The sequence below is a fragment of the Pseudophryne corroboree genome, chromosome 6, assembly GCF_028390025.1.
Source record: "Pseudophryne corroboree isolate aPseCor3 chromosome 6, aPseCor3.hap2, whole genome shotgun sequence".
NCBI lineage: Eukaryota > Metazoa > Chordata > Amphibia > Anura > Myobatrachidae > Pseudophryne > Pseudophryne corroboree.
Window position 1 is genome coordinate 723,056,594 of NC_086449.1, and position 26,818 is coordinate 723,083,411.

A 26,818-nucleotide genomic window follows, 5' to 3' on the forward strand; every position below is an offset into this window, starting at 1 on the left:
ATCCGCATCGTACCTTATATCTGATACCCCAGTGTATCTAGCCATTATTTGTAAGGCCCTATGGAAATACTCAGATGTCATTTCATTTTCTCTCTGTTTTATGGAGAAAATTTTGCTCCACTTAACAGCAGTAGGGAAATACAATCCTAGTTGTATGTTAATTTGTTCCACGTTCTCCTGATTGTATTCGTCAGTCAGAGGATCGTCTGACTTATTTTACAATCCGTGATAAATTGTTGGGTGTCAATATTAGGGGGTAGGCACGCTTTCAAAAGTGTCCGCCAATCTTTGTTTGCAGGTACGTGAGCATTACCCAGATCCTTGATATACTTTTGACATCTGGCTAGATGTTTCCGGGGATCGGGGAATTCTGAAATGATTGACCGCAGTTCTGATCTGGTCCACGGGCAATACATCACATTATTCCTGGTGAGGGTTACTCCCTGACTATCGGTTCTCCCATTGGGAGTTGCCACTTCCAAGACAGGATGTAACCCAACCATTCCATTCCTAATCAGTTCACTGTGAGGTGTTATTGTCTCTGTGTAATGAACAGTCTCACACTTACCGGTGGCTGTGATATCACCAGTCCTTTCAGTGGGAGACACTGTCACTGCTCTTGTTGGTTGGGCCGGGCCCACCTGAGTTTCCTGCAAGGTGGCTGCCTGGATGAGGGCTGAGAGTGGGATGGATTCATCATTTTCCTCTGACCTATGACCTTGGAGAGAACTTAAGACAGGGTACACTATACATGGTTTAGGGTTAATACATTTTACATGAATATCCCTATCATTTTCCAATGCACCATTGACTGTAGCCATTTTCTCCCCTTCAACCTGTGTCGGTAATGGTGTGCTCGTACTCACATTCCTGCTAGGTTTGGAACCTGCTGTGCGAGCCAGTTCCCTTTGCACCTCCCCCTCTTGTTGCCACAGATTTAATCAGTCGTTATGTCTGATCCTCTGTTTTCTAGATTTGATCAGACATATTCTAATACCTACATTCTGCAGTACCTCTGGTTCAAAGCTACCTACCCCAGGGAATGATGCCCTATCTTCAGCAGTCATACGTACCCATTCATCACAATAAGCTTCCGCGTGTGGACCATATTTCCCACACATTATAAACCAAGCTGACCCCCTGGGCCGCAGCTCTCCTGCCTGAACCCTGGCTACTATACGTCTCTCACTTGAGCAACTGGCTCCCATTGTGGGTCCTCTACCACAAACACCAAAATACACAATGCAAGCAGACGGTGAAAGTCCTCCGAGCGCTCTTCCCCCGCTGGCCAGTACAACGATACACTGTTGATAGTGGATCGCAATGTACCCAACTTAGGTCTCCTATCAGACCTTACAGCACAACAATTTCTTTCGGTGGATGTTCTGTTGGAATATTTTCCTGAGAGAGGCAGCGAAAAATTCCTTTTTCGGTATCTTTCCAATGGAATTTTTGTAGGGTGAAAAACAGAAAACTTCAATAACTATTAATCACCCTTTCCAATGGACTTCCACCAGGGAGATTTCCTGACGTAATCAGCGAAAAACCCCTTGTTTACACAATCATGTCTGCGTATGCTTTCCACAGTGTATATGACACAATAGTATCATGTTGTGCTGTGTAGAACGGACAATCAATCGCACAGCCTATAGATACTTGTTATCCATATGCCGTACGATTGCGGGAGTCGAATTCACAAGCTGCGCTCCTCAGCCGGAGCGTAACACAAAACCTTTAATTCACAATTCTATCACAATTCACAATTCCCTATCATGCTCCTGTGCAAGTCTCCTCACGACTTGCGTATTTCTCTATTCCTGTATTCACGTAAGGTAGCGGGCCTTATGCCACCGAGCCTCTACTAACTCAGTGTTTCCACGGGACCCGAATTTCCGGGGGTTCAACTCCAGTCACTCTTACTTTCAGCTCATACAAATACACAGTGTTTTTCTTTTCTGTACAGAAAATATCATTCCCTTTGATTGGCTACTTTACCCCAGAGGTAGTACAGTTTAAACAAAATATTAAGGTAATCTGCTTTGAAATTGGATAGTTATGTGCTACAGTATTAAATGCATACTGTCCCACCTTAAATTGAACAACTATCGTGTGGTTATACCTTGCGCCCGCAACTTTACGCAACAACCGTGCGTTCGCAATTCACTTAAACCACACAATCTCTATAAATGTGAGTAAAAAAAAACTATTACTCACTAACACAACCCACACTTGTTCTGTATAAACCTAAACGACTAGGCCAGAACTGCGGTTCGTGTTTTACAATTACACCCTTAATTCACTATCAAATATATATATATAGCAAACAAATGTATCCGATTTCACACAGATCTATAATGACTGTTAACCTATGGCAACAATATGTGAGAGAGCATGCAAAGTATCGCTACGCTTTGTGTACGCTTTTTGCGCAAAAAAAATGTACACAAATTTTAAACAGCTTTTTTTCCTGTGTCCTTCGGGTTACCACAACAGCACCTCTAAGACTAGACAGAACAGATGTGATCTAACAGCACAAACTGGTTTTAAAACAATACAAGGTTATGTAACATGCGTCTCCACCCTTTGCTGATAGATCAAAGTCTGTTATGGCCTGCAAGTCTGTGAGTGTGTGAAGAACCGGAGGAGCCCCCAATTGTTAAAGCTGATTAACTTACAGGAAGAAAAGCAATACCTTGAGATATATAACCGTTCAGGCCGCTGCGACCGCTAAGCATGTGTATGTAAAACCCCTAACAGATGCGTACACATTGCGTAAGCACGCCGTCACGCTGTAAGCACGGAGTAGCTACACGTGAGGCGGAATACACTTTATAACCCCTAGCAGGAAAGGGACACGACACCAATTGTATTTAAAAATGTTGGGATCCAACCCACCAACAGTTATTTAATAAACAGGGGGTTACAACAATAACACAATTACATAAGAGAAACAGGCTACAATCAATGGATACATACGTTTGTTTTGTCAGCGACACCCGGTTCCGGTCCTCAGTCAATCTGGAAAGATGACCTTCAGAGAATGTGACTGACCGGCCAGGAGGCTTGGCTTTTATACAATATTCCAAAGCATGAAACAATAGAAACTGTATGCTCTTCTTCCATTGGTTCGGGGGTGGGATATATCCTGTGCACTGGGGATCATTGGTCAGCTCAAGCGGTGGGCGATGGCTAAGTCTTGAGATATGATTACTGTTGTTTAGCTCTGAGTTCCCGCCCCAAGACCAGTTAAACCCACCACATTAATCATACATAAATCCGGTATTACTAACAACTTATTGCTGCAATATGCGACAATATCCTCATACCCACCGGATTACTGCTTATGTGACTCTGAACAATATGATCCCACACATGATATGCTTACTTATTCCCATCCTCGAGATATGTGTATATATATATATATATATATATATATATTTGCACAGACAGCCCGGCACTCTCTTGAATAACAAAATGCCCCGGTGCCCTCAGAAAGGCATGAATACAAAACAGAAAAAACTGCGGCACTCAGGGACTGATAGAAAGTCAATGTATTGAATAAAGCATAACATCCATCTAGAAAGTCAATGTATTGAATCCATCCATGTTATGCTTTATTCAATACATTGACTTTCTATCAGTTCCTGAGTGCCGCAGTTTTTTCTGTTTTGTATATATATATATACATATGCTTACACACATACACATATATACATATATATATATATATATATATATACATACATACACATATTTCTGCTATTACAATTTAGTTATGATATATGTATATATTTCCATGAGTTTAGACTATAAATGTTATACCTCTGATATCTGAATGTCTGGTATGTGGTTTTGTAAGTTCTTTATTTGAGGTTAGGGTTTGGCTTGTATTCTTGTCTAGGATATTGTCTTCTTGTTTGTCATGGCTTCTAGAAAAACAATGACAGTCCAGTATGTTATCTTAATGTACACTTTAAAACAATGGGGGCAACCAAAGGTATTTGCCTTCTTCATAGATCAGGGTCCATGTTCAATGATTACAAAGCTTTGCGTAAACAAGTCAGTCTGATACATTCAAGGCACTGTTTGTGCTTGAATTTCTGGAAGAATCACCTTTCTAGCGTATGAGTGGTTTGATTAATTTGTGTGTGCACAGTAACTTGCTAATTGAAGAATGTACCAGACTGTGTGTGAGTTATGCACTATATGGATAAAATATTGAATATGGCTTTTCTATGCGAATGCGTATGTTACCGTATTTACTCATACCACGTGCTAATATGCAGGGCTTCACGAGCCAATGTACGCAGCGTCCGGGTTTGCGCACGCACGGCTGGTACGCAACCGCACAGAGGTCACTCTGAATGGTGTTTTTATGTGATGCGTGTGGCTATAATATTTTCGACTTAGACAACGGGCTCAATAAGGCATTGAAAGTCAGGGTACAGACTTCTTTGCCTAATTGGAGAGGGGTCACAGTAGATACTCTCAGGGAGTCTGCTATTGAGCATGACAGGAGTATCTCCAAACGTAAAGAACAGCAGGAGAAGAGGTTGAGGACAGTAAGCATACAGGCACTTAAAGGGATGTCCAATCAACCAAGACCCCAGGCCCCTAAAGACTGGAAACGGGCAAGAATATGTTATATTTGTAGAAAGGAGGGACATTATGCCAGGGATCGTAGGAGTAATGGGACACATAGTAAATATAGACCCCCTAGACAAAGAACACGAGCCACGTTATCAAACACATAGACGGGATCAAGGGACATATAGTAAGGATTAAAAGCCATAAAGAAAACACTAATTCGGCAAATGGGAAGAACGAGAATAATGCAACATTACCCTATGACAAAACCTGCAGAAGTTACGATTGGGCCTCTATGATGCTAAACCCTTTCTTTTCTTTTCCTAGCAGCAGTGGCCCCTGACAAACTTAATCAACAGAGACTTTGTTAAATGTGAAATACATATAGTGTACTCCCGCTCAGGAAGTACAAAGTATGTCAGATACCCACAAAGACTAATGTTGCATTCCACTGTTCTAGATTCATGTCCATCACAGGTAGAGGAAATTATCTCACAAAATACCGGGTTCCCTATGAACTTAGGATGGACAGGACATTGGATTGATGGCTGGGATAGTCCCAGTAGTAATACAACAAGCACAAACTTTAAAGGGAGTAGACCAAGTAGAGAATTAATTCCCCGTAGTGCCCAAATCCAGTTGTCATTTTAATAAAATCCTCTTCACCTCTACAAAACCTATCTGTTACCAACCTGTATGTGTTTTTTCTTCACAGTGTCCTCTTCATCTTTTACGTTCACCTACAGGAGGGTACAATACATAGACCCGATTACAGTTTATACACCACATGCCTTATCGGCCTTTCAGAGTTCTGCCCGAACCCGGTATATCTCACCAGCACGATGCCACCAGTATTACTGCAGTGTGCCTTTTCATGCACAAAGGGTGGAGAATGAGAATACTGGTGAAGGGAGGTTTTGTACAGACACGAATATGCATGATGGTGTGACAGCCCGTTGGTGAACGCAAACCTGACATTTTCTTTTTTTCTCTTCTCTTCCCTTTCCTCTAGAGATGTTTTTACCCTACACAACAAATACACAACAGTTAAATCGAAATGCTAAATTTGTGTTCCCTACAGGAGAAGGCTGTCTGGAAGGCGAAGCAATATGGTCAGTAGTCCTCAGGACTTTGGAGAGATGGACACGGTAAGCCAGTGGCCCCCAGGGCATATATCCCAAGCCTAGCTGAGGCGGCACACGGTCTGACTCACCTGGGCAAGGAAGGTATGTGCAAGTTGGTAAGAGCCTACTGGAGTGCACCAAGGCTCTCTTCTCAGGCGAGCAAGAAAGCAATGACATGTCTTACTTGCTTGAGGAAGAATATTGGTAAGACAATACCAACGGAGCCATCCCATATCCCTCCTACAGACGGACCTTTCCAGGTAATACAAATCGACTTCATACAGTTACCACCCAGCAGGAATTTAAAGTATGTTTTAGTATGTACCAATGTCTTTTCGAACTGGGTAGAAGCATTCCCCACTGCCACAAATACTACCGTATTCACTGCAAAGAAAATCGTGCAGGAATTTGTGTGTACATATGGTATCCCTAAAATGATTGAAAGTGATAGGGGTACCCATTTTACAGGTGAAGTCTTTCAGGTCATGTGCAAACCAATGGGTATTAATAGTGAGCTGCATACTCCATACCGGCCACAGGCCAGTGCGAAGGTGGAGAGAATGAATAGCACTATTAAGAATAAGCTGAGCAAAGTGATGGCTGAAACTGGACTGTTGTAGCCAGAAGCACTGCCACTAGTATTGTACAGCATCAGAACCACTCCCAGGTCGCCGCTTAACCTATCACCCTTCAAAGTTCTTATTGGACGACAACCCCATGTAATGATAGACCCCCTGGATGATTTGAAGTGCAATAATGAGATGACTGTGTAATATTTGGTTAGGATGAGCCAGCAACTGAGAAACCAGCAAAGTAATCTAAATCTGGCGATTCCTGACCTACCAAACAGTAACTGTCATGACATTGAACCTGGGGATTATGTGATGATTCGAAATTTTCTACGCTAAGGTTGCCTCATTGACAGGTGGGAAGGACCTTATCAAGTTTTGTTGACCAGCACGACAGCACTGAAGGTTGCCGAGAGAGAGACCTGGGTCCACTGAAAGAAGATCGCTGACCCGGAGAAAACTCTTGACAAAGAGAAGGGTGAAGAGAACCTCGTATCACTAGAGAATCTGTTCCGGGAAAGCTAAGAGGCAGGACTGTTGGATGGCACCTGAGCGTGGAGAGCAGCAAAATCAAGGACGGTTGTCGTAACCTTTTTCTTTCTCCACTCCCTCACTGCATCTTTTTTTCTTTTTTTTCCCTTTCTATTTTTGCTCCTTAACTAAATGGATCCACACCAAGAAACTGTGTTCCGGCTTTTTCTTGTGACTCTGTTTTTGATCAGGACAATTTGTTTTTGTGAGGGCCCCCGAGACGTCGCGCAAGGATCTGGAATTTGTTCTGATGGAGAGGATGGATTCGTAGGACCCCAGGATCAGCCCATCACTTTGGTCAAAGCTGGTATCAGTAAGAGACCTGGTAGTCACGGAGTTTGGAGGCAATGTGAAGGGTTATTGTCTGATGAATACTGCATATGTAGGTACTGCAAAAACATAGTCGAAGATGGGTGCATCCAGAGATGTCAGTCAAACAATAATATCGACATGAGCGGACATCCTTTGAGTGATTACCACTCATTAGTGGGTACGATTTTAAACCAAACAGAATGCCGGGTGTGCTCACAAGTACCTCAAAGACAGAGTAAGTCGGGATTAGTGCCATACCCTTTAACAGTAAATGAGGTACTCGAATTACAGGGGGCTAGACCGGTGGACAAGAAATTCAATATATCTAGGCCCCCTAGCTTGAAGCTCCACCAGTACCACATAGATAGGTCACTGTTGTGTCCAATTTCCGGAAACCAGGAAATTGGGAAGTGACATGGAACAACCAGACAATGACCTTCTCACATAGAGCTGATAAAGTACCCATCAACTCCGAACTTGTACGTAGGATAGCCACAAGTGGGAGGTATTTCCGATACAGGTATACACGTGGGATCAAAACCATGTGGGCTGGAAAAGTGTCACAGGGATATTGTGCCCACATCATCCAGCCCGATACTTGTACTGAACAAATGGGGGAACTGGGGACCGGTTTCTTCATAAAGAAGATCTGTGATATGATCTTGTTGCATTTTGTCCCCTGTGTTCTTCCAGATGATGCCTACTTCATATGTGGAAGGAAAGCGTACAAGTGACTTACTCCAAGCTCTCAAGGGTTGTGTTACATTGGTAGAGTACTACCAGAGGTTATGACCATTGCACACGACAAAATGAAAGATATTCACTGCAACGCTCAGACTCCTTATACTAATACACATTATGAACACATTGTCAAGAGACACCTCATAGATAGGACAGAGCCCGCAGCCTCTGATTTGATACATGAATCCACCGTGATTCAAATTCTTCTCGCATTAGATGTCACCCATACTGCAGAGGAATTATAAATTATGGGTACATCCATGCGCTGGCGAACTTGATAGATAATATCACTGAGATATACGATGACACCTTCAAGTATACGGGTAGGGAGCTACAGGCCTACAAAAAGGAGCTGGTCCAGCACAGGATGGTCTTGAATTACGTCACGGCTGTGACAGGTGGGTACTGTGTTACTCTGGCAACTCAGTATGGTGTGAAGTGCTGTGCGTATATTACGAGCAGTACTGAAGACCCAACAGAGATCATCGATCAAAAGATGGACGAGATCTTGCAGTTGAAGTGGGAGTTCAGAAGGAAGCACAACCTTACCTTAATGGCTGTGGGTAATGAACTGACCGGCTGGGCCTCATGGTTGAACCCACTCAAATGGTTCTCTGGATTAGGAGAGTGGGCACAAAGTGTAATTGCAAGTATAGGAAAGTTTCTCCTCTGTATCCTGGGTGTCGTCGTAATTATCGGTCTGATATTTAGATGTGTTTGAATTTTGACACTGCGCAAACACAGGACAAATTTAATGAGTCTAAGGAGCGAGGGCGTTGTAACAGCGGCAGATTTGATTTATGACCCAACAGTAGAAACAGTGTTGTGATAAGTATTGTAAATGAATTTCATGGCCTGTTTCTTTCACCATCTTTCTGTTTTCCCCTCTACCCAGAGACATCCAACCAGAAAAGACTTCAGTATACCCAAATTTATGTAAATGTATTTATATATGTTATACCCTCATCACTGCAATCTTCAGTTAATAACACACATAGTCGATAAAGGTTATCCACACATAATAGCATACACATACTCTTCCCCACATGTATCATCAGATAAATGTGCTCCCCATTTGTTGGTTTTAGAAGCCGGAGAAGGTGAGGGCTAATGGCCTTTGCCTAGAAAGAGCTCGGTAATGTTAGTTTGCCCATGTACAGACCATTAATACGGTATGAGAAGGATTTAATGTATACTTCGCAATACCTCGAAGCTTCCTTAGAACATATACGGCACGATGATACATGCCCCTAAGACATTTACTCATACATACACGCTTTTTCCTATCCCACTAGGCTATACATTTCCCACCTGCAACTCTTCCCCCGTTACCCCAACTTTGTACATATTGTAAATGTAATATTTTCAGTATTATTAGTTATGTGTGGCAGTTATTGTTTGCTGCCAAAGGGTGGACTGTCGAAGTCGAAAATATTATACTCACATGCATTACATACAAACACCACACAGAGTAGCCTCCATGTTGCGTACATTGGCTCACGAAGCCCTGCATATTAGCGCGTGGTATGAGTAAATACGGTAGCATACTCATTCGCATGGAAAAGCCACAAAGACATCTGATATTTAATCCACATACTGCGTAATTTACACATAGTCTACACGCACCACACCAGCAAGTTACATTTGTTTCAGAGGTATAGCAACAGAGGGATTCAACTTTACAGGATATGAGGGGACAGAATTAGGTTAAGATTTGGTATCCAGATGTACAGTATTTCAAGGGCAATATTCTGATTGCAGTTTGCAGAATGTAGCACACTCCTGCGCATAGATATGCGCAGGAATACAATATTAATATCACACTGTATTTACTGTACTCCTGATATTCGGCGGGAACCCAGTGGAGGACACCTGCAAGCGCACCTGGACCAGGCATCGCCCACCTATTCAAACCGACCTATGACCCCTCATGTACTGTAAATGACCAGCCCTTTGACCTATAAAAGAAGATATTACAGTTTCCTTTGTACTATGTTTTGGACAATTGTATAAAAGCCAAGCCTCCTGGCCGGTCCCAGTCTACTTCTCTGAAGGTCATCTTGCTAGACTAACTGAGGACCGTATCCGGGTGGCACAGGAGAACAAACGGTATATTTCGCCGAACGTGTAGCTACTTTGTGCTTACAACGTGTCGGCGTGCTTACGCAACTTGTACGCATTCATAGAGGTTTAACACACACACTGAGCGGTCGCAGCGGCCCGAACACTTGTGTATTAAGGTATTGCTTTTTCCTGAGAGTTAAACGAACTTAACACCATGTTGACCTAGTGACCATGTCGACCAATAGTGGTCAACCTAATGACCCATACCCGGTAGGATGAGTGCATGGTATTACACTTTGATCAGTGTTCCTTATTAGTGCAATCAACACTATACATTTTTCGTGATGCCAGATGGTTGAAGGAATTTAGTGATCTCCTCCCAACAAAAAACCCCCGAAAAAACTGACTACTAGAGGGGTGTGTGTGTCTTATTTGTTTCCATTTCTAACTCTTCGGTGCAGTCTGTGCCAATCATAAATTTCTGTTTATCCGTTGTAAAAAGTTTGGGCACTTCATTTTGTTCTGGATGTAGGTCTTGGGGCTTGATCACATTTATTAAGGTCTTTTCTCTATCTGACGCTGATCACTTTGCACATTACTGCTAAAAATGGAGCAGAACCATTGCACCTTCTGGTAGAGTTAGACAAATATGCCATTACCCTCCTGTAAGGCAGAATAATTAAGTATTGAGAAGAACCACATGGAGAAGCAGCTGCAGTATGTCAGTAACTGATGCTGGATAAAGCATCTATGCAACTAAAGAAATAGATGTGGACAGTCTGCATAATAACACTCCCATGAACGAAATAGGTATCATTTTATTAATATGATTGTCAATGTATATTGCATAGTCCAATATTAACTTCTTGTAGCATATTAAATATAAAGGGTAGCATGAATCTGGTATAAAAAGTAAGCATTTGTAATAGCAACACAAGGTCCTCCTTTGAGTGAACAAACAGGTATTTTGTGTCCTTGTCCTAATAAACTTAACACTAGAAATTATAGTAGTCAAAGTATTGCTTGTAGGGCAAATATGAGAACATACTCATTTTACTGTCAAGTAAACAACAAAGCTTAAAATACAGATGTTTGCGAAAAGGGTAAATAAATATAATTTTAGCTTTTGGAGTTCTTTACGTAAATCCAACTCAATCCTAGCAGCAATAAAAGATCATTCATACAGTACTTCATCAGACAAGTATCTCTGCAACCAATCGTGCAACCTTTAATTTTCCAGCAATAATCACAACTGTCTAGCAGAAGTTATGCTCACGTCATTGTTCACATACCCTGGGTGGCTAACTTACCAGTGCTTACAGTTACGTCTTTGCTCATGTACACTGGGTGGTTAACTTATCAGTGTTCATAGTTACATATTTACTCACATACATTGGGTGGCTAATTTACCAGTGTTTACAATTATGTATTTGCTCACTTACACTGGGTGTCTAACTTACCAGTGTTTACAGTTACATCATTACTCACAGCGGGTGGCTAACTTACAGTGTTTACAGTTACGTCATTGCTCACATACACTGGATGGCTAACTTACAGTGTTTACAGTTACGTTATTGCTCACATACACTGGGTGGCTAACTTACCAGTGTTTACAGTTACGTCATTACTCACACTGGGTGGCTAACTTACAGTGTTTACAGTTACGTCATTGCTCACATACAGTGGGTGGCTAACTTACCAGTGTTTACAATTCCGCAGATACATCAGAAACCTAATAGGAACAGTCTCTCATTCTGCCTAGTAAAATGCAGTGGTTTCAGTAATTGTGAATGAAAAAAAAAATAAACCTAAGTGCAGCCATTTTGTTTTCTTAGCTTTATCCTTGTTTAAATCAGAAACCAAGATGTTAAACAGAATAAAGACACACAGTTCTAGAACAGTGATTGTTGTGGATTGTGCACACTGCATACGGTTAAATATTTCCTACGGAACCTTGTGTTTATTACTTTGATATTACACAACTGATCACAAGGTATTTGGAAGAAGCAGTGACTGCCGGGCCTCCCTGTTCTTTTCTCACAGCAGCAACCCTGGGAACAGTATTAGTGGTACACGGTGAAGCGTCGGAGTTGGCTGGAATGCAATGATAAACATTGTGTTGCAACATTTATTATTTTTTTTTCCATTCACTGATGCGCTTTCAGACCAGGCATGGCAGTTTCCCAGTCTATGTCGTGTTGAAGAGAACAGATGGATGTACATCGCAAATGTCGTACCACTTGGAGTTTATCTTCTTGTGTGGCCACAGTCCATTCACGGGCAATGACGCATTGGCTTGCCTGTCTTGATCTTTGACCACTTTCCAGTAATACCTGTCTTTGATGAAATACGTTTCTTTGTAGGTGTAGGAGACATAGACTGCATCAATGTGTCCGATTGGATGATCGCCAGGATCAACGGAAGGGAAGACATCTGTGATGCGTTTTGGAAAGTTCTCCGCCATCTTATTCTTGTCCAGACTAAATGCAGTTACCTGGAACAATCAGTTACCATTAGCATTTTTATGGTCAACACATTTTCATGCGTTTTGAAATGGTAACAGTATAGGGGTGATGAGCACTGGCAGACAAAACACTGAGGGGCCTATTCATGATCACTAATGGGCGCATTACATAAGTAGAGATGCTAGTTTCTGCATGTATTCCCCCGAGAACCTATGCCATCTTCAGATGTAATGTAGTCAATAACTCTGCATGCTGAAGGTCAGATTCCTGGTAGCGGAATCCTGACAGTAAGTATAGGGGTTAGGGTTAAGCTGCTGGAGGGGATGGTTAGGATTTGGCTGCGGGACTGGGCTAGGATTACAATTACTACTCCTCTGTCTCCCATCCCCCCCCCCCTCCTGCTTCACTTCCTCTCCTCTCCTGCTACCCCACTGTCATTCACCTCTCCCCCATTGCAGGCACTCTACCCCACCATTCAGCCCTGCTCTCTCCCTGTCACCTCACCTCTGCTCAACCAGAATCATCCTGCACTCCCTCCATGCTCCACTCCTGCAGTCTCCCGCAGCACCGTCATTACACCCTCTAAATCCCTTCCTTCCAAATTCATCTCACCTCATCGCTACAGCAACCCTGATAATCTCATTCACATCTCTCCCACAAACTCATACTCCCTATCCTGTGCCCTCTGGAATGCCCGCTCTGTTTGTAATAAACCAGCCCCCACCCATGACTTTTTCATCTCCAACTCTCTGCATCTCCTAGCTATTACTGAAACCTGGATTACCCCCTCTGACACTACTTCTCCTGCTGCCCTCTCTGCTGGGGGCATTACTTTCTCACACACACCCTGACCCGGGGGTCACCATGGTGGTGGTGTTGGGGTCCTCTTACCCTCTAGCTACACATACCAACTCATACCTCCAGAACTGTACCTCACATTCTTTACATTTGAGGTCCATGCTATACGCCTCTACCAACCTGCTAATCTTCGAGTTGCTGTTGTTTACCACCCCCCCGTGGCATTCCCTCCAAATTCCTCGAAAACTTGACTTCCTCACTTCCTCTCCTCTGATATTCCCTCCATTATCCTAGGAGATTTCAACATTCCTATCAATAACCCCACAAAATCACCTGCCTCTAAACTCCTTAACCTCACCTCTCCACTTGGTCTCTCCCAGTGGACCTCCTCCCCCTCCCATGTGAACGGGAGCTCACTGGATCTGGTTTTCACTCACTGTTGTGATATTTCTGATTTCTCCAACTCCCCTTTTCCCCTCTCTGACCACCACCTGCCATTTTATCTTCTCTATCTCTGCTTCCCCCTCTCTCCCTCCTAAGGCTACCATTACTAAGCGTAACATTGAGCTATTGACGCATTAGCCCTGTCCTCCCTGTTCGACTCACTTCTTTTCTCTCTCTCATGCCCTGAACAAGCCACTTTCCTATACAATGCATCCATTACTTCTGCTTTTGACTCTGTCGCTCCACCAACCACTATTCTCCCTCGCTGATTAACACCTCAACGCTGGCACAAAAAATGCACCAAATATCTTCAAAAATGTTCACGTACTGCGGAGCGACATCTGAGGAAATCGCACTCTAATTCAGACTTCCTCCATTTCAAAATTATGCTCTCGTCCTTCAGTACTGCCCTTTCACTCGCTAAACAATCATACTTCAAAATTCTTATCTCCCAGTCTTCCAACCCCTGTGCCTCTTTGCCACTGTCAACTCCCTCCTCTGCCCACCTCCTTTCCCCTCCTCTCTGTCTGTTATTGACTTTGCCACTTATTTCACATCCAAGATTTACTCCATACGTCAGGACATCACATCCCACCAGACCGTCAGCAATCAGCCACCTCCCATCCCTTAGCACCCCTTCCCTGTCACCAACTCTGACATCTGTCTCCCATGTATCTGGTGAGGAAGTCATGGCCCTCATCCGTTCCCCCACCACCACCACCTCCGCACTTGACCCTCCCCCCTCCCACTCCTCCATTACATCTCTCCTGCCTGTTCCCATCTTGCCCACCTGCTCAATCTCTACCTCTCATCAGGCACTGTCCTCTCTGCTTTCAAGCATGCTCTTGATCCAAACACCCTCTCCAACTACCGACCCATTTCTCTCCTCCCTTTTGCCTCTAAACTCCTTGAGCACATTGTCTGCAACCGCCTTACTGCCTTTCTTTTCTCCAATTCACTGCTTGACCCATTCCAATCTGGTTTCCGTTCTCTCCACTCCACTGAAACTGCACTCACAAAAGTGTGCAATGAACTCCATGCAGCAAAATCTAAGGGCCACTACTCTCTTCTTATTCTACTTGATCTCTCTGCTGCTTTTGACACTGTGGACCACCCTCTCCTTCTGCAAATCCTTCACTCCCTTCATCTGCCTGATACTGCCCCCTCCTGGCTGTCCTACCTCTGTGATCGTTCCTTCTCTGTCTCCTCTTATGATGCCACCCCCCCTCCCCCACCTCCCATTTCCACTAACTGTAGGTGTCCCCCAAGGTTCTGTTCTTGGTCCTCTCCTTTTCTATCTCAATACGTCCTTTTTAGGTGAACTCATTAGCTCTTTTAACTTCCACTATCATCTCTATGCTGATGACACTCAAATCTACCTTTCTTCCCCTGACCTCTCCCCTGTTCTCCTCACTCGTTTATCCAACTGTCTCTGCTATCTCTTCTTGGATATCCCAGTGCTTTCTTAAACACAACACGTCTAAAATGTAAACTTCTCTCCCACTTACATCTCTGACCTTATCTCCCTTTACACTCCCACCCATCCTCTTCACTCTGCTAATGCACGCCGCCTCTGCTGCCAACTGATCACTTCCTCCCACTCCTACCTTCAAGATTTTTCACATGCTGCTCCCTTTCTCTGGAATTCCCAACCTCTCCCCTCAGACTCTCCACCTCTCTACAAAACTTCAAACGGGCTCTCAAGACCCACTTGTTCACCAAACACAGCCTAATCTCATCCTAACCCTCTGTTCCACACTCACTGTCTAACGTCGTTGGCACGCCCCCTACTGCGACCGCCTCTGCCTGTCAATCAGACAGAGGTGATAGCAGCCAGTGAGATGCTGATAGCATCTCACTGGTCTCCCGCTGCAGCAATCCAGTCTGAAGTGCCCCCATATTCATATAACAAAATATGCATACATTCAAAAGTGTAACTAGCCATGTATCAGGAACATTCAACTGCTACAGGGCCCACAGCTGGGGGGATTCTGCCTACCCTGTCAAAGGATCATTTGTCTATTCATTCTTGGGTCCTACATGTGGGCCCTTAAATGTCCATGGATGCAGAAGTGGATCAAAGAAACACATAGTTAATCCATGACTATTGGTTGTCTTTGCATAAGGTCAGACCCAAGGTACAACTACCATAGTAACAGAGCTGCAACTGATGGGTGCACGTTTGGCTTGCCAAATGTGTAGTTCCAACCCTGCGTAGGAACCTTTTAGGCCTTCATGGTTGCTGTCCTAGGCAACATTCTACTGTGTCGCATGCTATCACCCGCATTGCATCATAACAGAAACCTGTTCAGTATATCTGTAGCAAATAAATTATTAATCCACACACTTCTACTTACATTATTTTCTCTGAAGAAGTATATCAGTCGTTCCTTCTTGTCAAAGAAAGCTGCATCAACAGGACTCGATACACCAGGGAATGCCTCCGAAATCAGTTGTGGATACTTATTTTTTTTCCAGTCTTCTGTGTATACCATGTCTTTGTCAGGGTCATAGCGCCAGACTTGTGTGCCTTCAAATGAAAGAGATCTCATTTGCAAGGAAAAAAGAGCAGATGACATACAAAACTTTCATCATCATATTTACTTTTTCCAGAAATGTGAATGATTTAATTAAAGTTTGTGCTATTATTATTACATTTTATTTATAAGGCGCCACAAGTGTTTTGCAGCGCCGTACAAAGGACAGTACAGGGAGACAAAACTTAGCATTACAGTAAATAAATAACAAATAGAGTACAGGTAACAAAGAGCACCACAATTCTCAAGACATAATACAGCTAAGCTGTAAGTAGTGATGGAGTGATCATCCTACTACAAGGGGCTGGCGGCCATAGATGGAGATGAGCCTTTACCAGCAGGAGAAAAAGCAGGTAAAGATGGTCGCCGAGTAGGAGAGAGCTGCAAAAGAAATGCGTTGAGAAGAGGGCTTAGATAACAAGAGGAAAGAGGGCCCTGCTCTGAAGAGCTAACAATCTGTGGGAAGTGTCGACAGACAGATGACATGAGGTGCAAGCAAGCGGGAGGTAGCCTGAGTGCAGTATATAAGCAAAGCTGAGATGTTCAAGGCATGAGGCAGGGGGATGGAGGAGCGGCCTCAGGAGTAGGTTATGCATCGGGAGGGTATGCTTTGATGAATAGGTGGGTTTTTAGTGCCCGTTTGAAGCTTTGCAAGGTCGGGGAGAGTCTAATGGAGTGGGGGGAGTGCGTTCCACTGAAGGGGTGCAGCATGGGCAATTGGGCATAGTCTTGAATTCAAACATGGGAAGTAGTGACCAGGGCGGTGGAGAGGCGACGGTCATTGGCCGACCGTAGTTCTGCAGATGTTTGCAGGGACAGATCTGGAAGGCTTTCTCTTACTTTAGAAAGTAGCTATTACTGTGGTTTTGCTGAGAGAAGAGAAATATTGTAGGTGGGCTGCTCTGGCAGAATTATTGTTCTGTTTCGGTGACTCAGTTAATGGTCCTAATTCACAACCTGATGGTTTTATGGACATCTTCAATGGTGTGAGATCTGTACATGTCCAGATGGCGTACTGGGCATGTGCGGATCTCGTTTTCCGAGATTGCTTTCGCAGTGCCCTGGACGACATGGCCTGATTGACAGGCTGAGGCGATTTGGAGGTGAATCGGGTGGGTACACATAGCTTCACTAACATCAGCAGGGTGAATTACCCGGTCTTTCCAAATAACCTGAGGGATACCTAGATGATTGACGTTCACACAGATGAGCCAGTGCTGCGTCCATGAATTCAGCAGTGGATCAAAGGCACAACTACCATAGTAGCAGAGCTGCAACTGATGAGTGCACGTTTGGCTTGCCAAAGCTCCATAAGTGTTTTATGCCATTGGGCTGTCCATAGGGACTCATAAAAACTTTAGTTATTGGGTCTACTAATGGCAAGTTACACCCCTTGGTTAATATGTTATGTAAAGTACGGGGCAGTACGGATGGTGTAATGGTTAGTATTACTGCCTCACAGCACTGAGGTCATGGGTTCGATCCCCACCATGGCCCAACTGTGTGGAGTTTGTATATTCTCCCCGTACTTGCGTGGGTTTCCTCCGGGTACACCGGTTTCCTCCCACAATCCAAAAAAAAATATACTGCTAGGTTAATTGGATCCCAACAAAAATTGACCCTAGTGTGAATGCGTGTGCATGTACATGTGGTAGGGAATATAGATTGTAAGCTCCACTGTAGCAGGGACTGATGTGAATGGGCAAATATTCTCTGTACAGCGCTGCGGAATATGTGTGCGCTATATAAATAACTGGTAATAAATAAATAATAAATAATAAATACTGTGAACAGTGCCTCGGATATTGCAGGGGAAATTGGACAACTCATTGTTAGAACCATAAGACTGCTTATAGAATTCATGTTCTGTTCTCATTCATACCTTTAAAAAAATACTGTGCATCAATGTTCCAAGTCCAAACATGGACGTAGGCATCAATGCCTTTTTCTGGGAGACCTCGCCAGCCTTCTCTTATAGGAAGAGGGTCTCCGAATCTTGTTCTGTTACTCTTGTTCTCATACATCCAGTACCAGCTTGTCTTGAAGAAGTAGGTGTTGAATCTATAGAAGGTGTCCCCACGGGAATTCCGCTCCTTCCTCACCCAGTCAAAGATGGTGCTGAAACTCCCATCACATGAACCTGGTGACAGAAGGGCGCATGTTAACAGCTCCTAATGTTCATGTATTTCACAGAATTACGTGTAGGGTGGAATGTGGCTGGAGAAAGTAGTGACATGTGGTATGGACAAGCATATTTAGAAGAGTGATTATGCAGACTGAATTAATATATATGAGCGTGCATCCTTCCAATGCATTAGTAAGCAGTGATGGCACACGGTCATAACACAATTCTTCTGCCGACACACCTTCCGACTGCCTAAGATTATTACAGTGAAATGTACACATCATACAGCAAGCACAGTTACCATATTTTCTCTGCACAGTTTTTCTGTCCTCCCAGTCCAGTTCAAAATGCTTCCCCTGAGGAGTATAGTTTGGTTGCATCACAGAACCCATGCGGTTGATATGGGGTAAGCCAAGGGCATGGCCAATTTCATGCACTGCGACCTGCAATAAATCATTATATTTAGTCAATTACACTTGATACACTTCACTCCCCAACTAGTAGAACTCTGATGACCTATGTTCCTGATTTAGAGATGGACGCTGTTGCACAGCTGCTGCGTCTTTGTACACAGCAGCTGTGCTACAATATCCTAATGCCGCAGGAGGTGTCTGGTGTAAATAGACTTTTGTGACCCACTGGGGGCAGCATCAGATCACTCTGCATGTGCTGAGGGTTACTCAGGATGGGCGGTGTTTTCACACAGACGGGGCCAGTGAAGCTCCCTCCAAGGCGGACACGCCCTCGTTTCCTGGAACACTGGTCACCCCCAAACTTTGAATGGAGGACCGAATATTTTTAATGTTTTAGCTCAGTTATCCTCCCAGCAATAAGGTATTGTTCACATTATGCCACACTGTATTGCCCCAGTTCACATTATGCCACACTGTATTGCCCCAGTTCACATTATGCCATATTGTATTGCCCCAGTTCACATTATGCTACACTGTATTGCCCAGTTCACATTATGTCACACTGTATTGCCCCAGTTCATATTATGCCACACTGTATTTCCCCAGTTTACATTATTCTACGCTTCACTGCCCAGTTCATATTATGCCACACTGTATTGCCCCAGTTCACATTATGCCATGCTGTATTGCCCCACTTCATATTATGCTACACTGTATTGCCCCAGTTCACATTATGCCATGCTGTATTGCCCCACTTCATATTATGCCACACTTTCACATTTTGCCACACTATATTTCCGCAGTTCACATTTTGCCACACTATATTTCCCCAGTTCACATTATGCTACGACTATACTTGCAATGTACATACTGTATAAAAATGCTTAGTTGATCCAGTGCTCTTATAACAGGTTATAGTAATAAACACATGAAGCTGTACACTATTAACTCAATAAACCTGCACGAAAAGAAAATATATATGATGAGAAATGGCAGTAGATCTCACAATTTGTATATGGGTTAATATAAGCTGGCAGCACAAGTGTTATATACAGTTATGTCATGTGACCAGGTTCTGCAGGGAGGATTTCCCACCAGGAATATTTGTACAATTTAGCTCAATGGAAGTCCTTCAATAGAGCCCTATGGACGCACCTGCTATTAGATTTAGTTATCATTTTGTTTTGGTCAAAACATGGAGAGTTATTCAGAGTTGTTAGCAAACCAAAAAAGTTATCAACTGGACAAAACCATGTGCACTGCAGGTGGGGCAGATTCGGGTGAATACTGGCTACTTTATATTTACATTGCAATGTAGATTTACGTTTGAACACACCCCACTCAAATCTAGCTCTCTCTGCACATGTTACATCTGCCCCCCCACCACCACCTGCACTGCACATGGTTTTGCCCAATTGATAACTTTTTTTGGTTTGCTAACAACTCTGAATAACATCCCTGGACTGACCATCTAATCTTCTTTGGCCACTCTCTACTGTTCAAGGACCCCGTATACATAGTACAATGGCCCTCATTCCGAGTTGTTCGCTCGCTAGCTGCTTTTAGCAGCATTGCAAACGCTAGGCCGCCGCCCTCTGGGAGTGTATCTTAGCTTAGCAGAATAGCGAACGAAAGAGTAGCAGAATTGCTACTAAATATTTTCTTGCAGTTTCAGAGTAGCTCCAGACCTACTCCTAGATTGTGATCAGCTCGGTCCGTTTTGTTCCTGGTTTGACGTCACAAGCATGCCCTGCGTTCGGCCAGCCACTCCCCCGTTTCTCCAGACACTCCGCGTTTTCCCCTGACACGCCTGCGTTTTTTACCACACTCCCGGAAAACGCTCAGTTACCACCCAGAAACGCCCCTTTCCTGTCAATCAATCACCGATCAGCAGTGCGACTGAAAAGCGCCGCATGAACACCAGCAAATCTACTAAGTTTTGTGTAAAATAAGTAACTTAGCGCATGCGCTCTGCGTACCATGCGCATGCGCACGCCGCATTTAGCAACAAATCGCAGCATAGCGAAAATCGTCAACGAGCGAACAAATCGGAATGACCACCAATGTTCTAATTCAAGGACAAAACTTGGATGCACAAATGCACCATCACAGACTCACTTTTAGAAGGCTGATTCCTTGCTCACTGCTTGGCCCAACAAAATGTTCGTCATCATCGAAGTGAATATCTCCAAGATACCAGGCGTGTGCAAACTGCTGCCCAACTCCATCAAATGCTTGGGAACAGCCAAGGTGTTGACCTGTAAATAATCAGACAATGTAGTTATTAATGTGCTTCAATAGCTATCTAATATGCTCATCACTCTAATGTGACTATTTAATATAAGTTCTAAATGCAATTATCTATGCTGCAGGGGCGTAACTCCCAAAGGCAATGGAGACACAGACACACACGTTACTGAGTACTTTTAGTATAACAATTATCAGACACGTTACTGAGTACTTTTAGTATAACAATTACCAGACACACACGTTGCTGAGTACTTTTAGTACAACAATTATCAGACACACACGTTACTGAGTACTTTTAGTATAACAATTATCAGACACACGTTACTGAGTACTTTTAGTGTAACAATTATCAGACACACGTTACTGAGTACTTTAGTATAACGCTATAGAGTACTTTTAGTATAACAATTATCAGACACACACGTTACTGAGTACTTTTAGTATAACAATTATCAGACACACACGTTAATGAGTACTTTTAGTATAACAATTATCAGACACACGTTACTGAGTACTTTTAGTGAAACAATTATCAGACACACATTACTGAGTACTTTTAGTATAACAATTACCAGATACACACGTTACTGAGTACTTTTAGTATAACAATTACCAGGCACACGTTACTGAGTACTTTTAGTATAACAATTACCAGACACACACATTACTGAGTACTTTTAGTATAACAATTATCAGACACACGTTACTGAGTACTTTTAGTATAACAATTACCAGATACACGTTACTGAGTACTTTTAGTATAACAATTACCAGACACATACGTTACTGAGTACTTGTAGTATAACAATTACCAGTTACACACGTTACTGAGTACTTTTAGTATAACAATTATCAGACACACATTACTGAGTACTTTTAGTATAACAATTACCAGATACACACGTTACTGAGTACTTTTAGTATAACAATTACCAGGCACACGTTACTGAGTACTTTTAGTATAACAATTACCAGACACACGTTACTGAGTACTTTTAGTATAACAATTACCAGATACACGTTACTGAGTACTTTTAGTATAACAATTACCAGACACATACGTTACTGAGTACTTGTAGTATAACAATTACCAGTTACACACGTTACTGAGTACTTTTAGTATAACAATTATCAGACACACACGTTACTGAGTACTTTTAGTACAACAATTACCAGACTCCCACGTTACTGAGTACTTTCAGTATAACAATTACCAGACACACGTTACTGAGTACTTTTAGTACAGGTTGAGTATCCCATATCCAAATATCCGAAATACGGAATATTCCGAAATACGGACTTTTTTGAGCGAGAGTGAGATAGTGAAACTTTTGTTTTCTGATGGCTCAATGTACACAAACTTTGTTTAATACACACAGTTATAAAAAATATTGTATTAAATGACCTTCAGGCTGTGTGTATAAGGTGTATATGAAACATAAATGAGTTGTGTGAATGTAGACACACTTTGTTTAATGCACAAAGTTATAAAAAATATTGGCTAAAATTACCTTCAGGCTGTGTGTATAAGGTGTATATGTAACATAAATGCATTCTGTGCTTAGACTTAGGTCCCATCACCATGATATCTCATTATGGTATGCAATTATTCCAAAATACGGAAAAATCCCATATCCAAAATACCTCTGGTCCCAAGCATTTTGGATAAGGGATACTCAACCTGTATAACAATTATCAGACACACGTTACTGAGTACTTTTAGTATAACAATTATCAGACACACACGTTAATGAGTACTTTTAGTATAACAATTATCAGACACACGTTACTGAGTACTTTTAGTGAAACAATTATCAGACACACATTACTGAGTACTTTTAGTATAACAATTACCAGTTACACACGTTACTGAGTACTTTTAGTATAACAATTATCAGACACACATTACTGAGTACTTTTAGTATAACAATTACCAGGCACACGTTACTGAGTACTTTTAGTATAACAATTACCAGACACACACATTACTGAGTACTTTTAGTATAACAATTATCAGACACACGTTACTGAGTACTTTTAGTATAACAATTACCAGATACACGTTACTGAGTACTTTTAGTATAACAATTACCAGACACATACGTTACTGAGTACTTGTAGTATAACAATTACCAGTTACACACGTTACTGAGTACTTTTAGTATAACAATTATCAGACACACATTACTGAGTACTTTTAGTATAACAATTACCAGATACACACGTTACTGAGTACTTTTAGTATAACAATTACCAGGCACACGTTACTGAGTACTTTTAGTATAACAATTACCAGACACACGTTACTGAGTACTTTTAGTATAACAATTACCAGATACACGTTACTGAGTACTTTTAGTATAACAATTACCAGACACATACGTTACTGAGTACTTGTAGTATAACAATTACCAGTTACACACGTTACTGAGTACTTTTAGTATAACAATTATCAGACACACACGTTACTGAGTACTTTTAGTACAACAATTACCAGACTCCCACGTTACTGAGTACTTTCAGTATAACAATTACCAGACACACGTTACTGAGTACTTTTAGTACAGGTTGAGTATCCCATATCCAAATATCCGAAATACGGAATATTCCGAAATACGGACTTTTTTGAGCGAGAGTGAGATAGTGAAACTTTTGTTTTCTGATGGCTCAATGTACACAAACTTTGTTTAATACACACAGTTATAAAAAATATTGTATTAAATGACCTTCAGGCTGTGTGTATAAGGTGTATATGAAACATAAATGAATTGTGTGAATGTAGACACACTTTGTTTAATGCACAAAGTTATAAAAAATATTGGCTAAAATTACCTTCAGGCTGTGTGTATAAGGTGCATATAAAACATAAATGCATTCTGTGCTTAGATTTAGGTCCCATCGCCATGATATCTCATTATGGTATGCAATTATTCCAAAATACGGAAAAATCCCATATCCAAAATACCTCTGGTCCCAAGCATTTTGGATAAGGGATACTCAACCTGTATAACAATTATCAGACACACGTTACTGAGTACTTTTAGTATAACAATTACCAGACATACATGTTACTGAGTACTTTTAGTATAACAATTATCAGACACACACGTTACTGAGTACTTTTAGTATAACAATTACCAGACACACACGTTACTGAGTACTTTTAGTATAACAATTATCAGACACACGTTACTGAGTACTTTTAGTATAACAATTACCAGACATACATGTTACTGAGTACTTTTAGTATAACAATTACCAGACACACACGTTACTGAGTACTTTTAGTATAACAATTATCAGACACACGTTACTGAGTACTTTGAGTGTAGCAATTATCAGACACACGTTACTGAGTACTTTGAGTGTAGCAATTATCAGACACACGTTACTGAGTACTTTTAGTATAACGTCATAGAGTACTTTTAGTATAACAATTAGCTTTTTTCAGCACAAATGTTTATTTTGAAAAGAAGCAAAGAATTAATGGTGGTGGTTTATTTAATACTTGCCTACCTATGAAGAGGTCCCAGTGGGAAGTAGTTAAGATACTGCTGCACGGGATCCCGGTGATCAAACTGCCGATGCCGGAATCCCACACAGCGGTACAATGCCAGCGCCGGAATACTGGCGAGACAGGCTATTCTCTCTCTGTGGGTGTCCACAACACCCATAAAGGGAGAATATATAACCTGTGGCGATCGCAGTGAGCCACTGTGCCTGCAGCATAGCAAGCGCAGCGAGCCCACAATGGTCTTACTAGCGCTGGCCCCGCTGCACGCATACTGGTGGCCGGGATGCCGCTGTCGGTATACTGACGGCCGGCATCCCGGAAATTGGTATTTCATACTGAACCCTCCCAGTGACATGTCCAAGGGCATGGGCATGCGATTTGTACCATCACAGCCCTGCTTTCTGCTGCACAATGCCGCAATACATGCCACTGGCCAGGCATGGGCAGGACCACAATGACACTAATTGCCGCAATAATAATGTGGTGATAGTAAATGGCCCCTAAAGGTACTGTTACAACAAAGCGCACAGCACCAGAGTGATGCCCTGAACAGTCACTTTAAAACACAAAAGCTAGTTCCCAAAAACCCAGACAATAAAAAAATGTTTTGGCACATTACATATATAAAACAAATCAGATGCATACACAATAAAAAATCAAAATCAGATGCATACACAATAAAAATCAAAATGCTACATTTCTGACTGATTATCCAGAACAAAAAGTGTATGCAGGCTTTCAGAATAGCACTGCAGCAATGTATTCTGGGTAGCAGGATTAGCACAGCAATATTATATATATGCATGTGCAACTAATAAATGGTATGTGACACTGAATGTTATGTTAATCATGGCGGCAGCAAAGAGAACTGCGGCGGGATGTAATGCCACCCGAGTCCGGCGGCCATGCGTGATGCCGGCCGAACTCGGATTTGTTTTAAAGGGGTAATCACTTACAAGGCAAAACCATGTCTAGTAAGTGATTGACCCTTTAAAAAAACGTTGAAGTTCGGTCGACATCCCGAACGGCCGCCAGATTAGGGCGATATTACATCCCGCCGCTGATGTGCCATATATAATGAGAGCAAAGGTAATTATTAAAGTTTGAATAATAATTTAATTTACTAAAAAAAACAAAACTTTATATATATATATATATATATATTTATATATATATATATAAATAAGTAAAAGAGGTACCAGTTCTCTGTGGAATATTCTACTGGACAAAAAGCATTTTTATTTTTTTTTACATTTCATTGATCCAGTGTGTTGAACTTTTACAGAAATATGGCAGCATGATGTGATTTTGTAACCATCTGCTTGACCTGGGTTGCGTGAAACTCTACGTTTCAGGGAGAGTATCCCCTTCCTCATGTACTGAGGAAGGGGATTCTCTCTCTGGAACGTAGCTTGATAATAAATCACCCTGAGTGGAGTTTCACACACTTGGAGCATCTGAATGCCGCCTATAAAGATTGTATTTGGACATATTTTGTTTGCATATGAGGTGCATTACCATATTGGTTTTTTTTTTTAGCTAAGGTGTGCATATAGAGACTGGAGGATGATTCAATAAAATGCTTTTCTTCCAAAAATGGTATTGCTCGTAACTGTAGTTGCAGTTGGCAGAGACTGTCTCAATAGTCAGATTTACACCCAATGGGTGCTGTGAATTATGCCACCCCAATTAATGTGTAAATCTCCTTAGATATGGATTCATCCTACTGTAATCAAGAAGATGGTCTGGGTCTTCAACCTGTGGCCCTCCAGCTGTGGTGGAACTACACATCCCAGCATACCCTGCCACAGTTTTGCTATTAAGGCATGCTAAAATAGACTGGACATGCTGGGATGTGTAGTTCCATCATTTATTTGTTACATATTGTTGGTCTCTGTGAAGGCATATGCAAAACCCTCCGCAAACAGAACAACCCCACTAAGCCTATGTGTAGTACCACAGCAGCTGGATGGCTGCAGGTTGAAGAGCCATAGACGGGAGGCACTCGATATCCCGGCTGTCAGGATCCCGGCACTCTTCATACCAGCGCCGGGATACTGACAACTATTTTCCCTCTTAGGGTGTCCACGACACCCCTGAAGGGAGAATAAATAGGCGCGCTCCACCGTGCCCTCGCCCCGTTGCCGGCATTCCAGCGGTCGGGATCCTGGCGCCGGTATGCTGGGCGCCTGCTTCCCGAGCATCGGTTTATCGTAGTACACCCCCATGGCCTAATGTATTGTGAATAAATGATTCTTCTACCATTCAATTCTTTATTAATTATCAATATTTGCTTTCACTAATAGTTATCTTTCATCTGAGAAGCCTTACATTGCAATATTAA

The 26,818-nt window shown here is 42.3% G+C and overlaps 1 protein-coding gene across 4 annotated transcripts in view; it reads right to left on the reverse strand.

Moving 5' to 3' along the window:
- Positions 1 to 10,728: 10,728 nt before the first annotated feature.
- The window catches only part of LOC134933306 (matrix metalloproteinase-21-like), a 105,607-nt gene continuing 89,517 nt past the window's right edge, over positions 10,729 to 26,818 (reverse strand). For all 4 annotated transcript variants that reach the window (XM_063928412.1, XM_063928409.1, XM_063928411.1 and 1 more), the window contains exons 4-8: positions 20,829 to 20,968; positions 18,599 to 18,740; positions 18,055 to 18,312; positions 15,993 to 16,165; positions 10,729 to 12,422 (exon numbers count right to left, since the gene is read on the reverse strand). In XM_063928412.1, the coding sequence (XP_063784482.1) occupies positions 12,117 to 12,422; positions 15,993 to 16,165; positions 18,055 to 18,312; positions 18,599 to 18,740; positions 20,829 to 20,968 (1,019 nt within the window). In that variant the 3' untranslated portion in view covers positions 10,729 to 12,116. The remainder of the gene's footprint in view (positions 12,423 to 15,992; positions 16,166 to 18,054; positions 18,313 to 18,598; positions 18,741 to 20,828; positions 20,969 to 26,818) is intronic.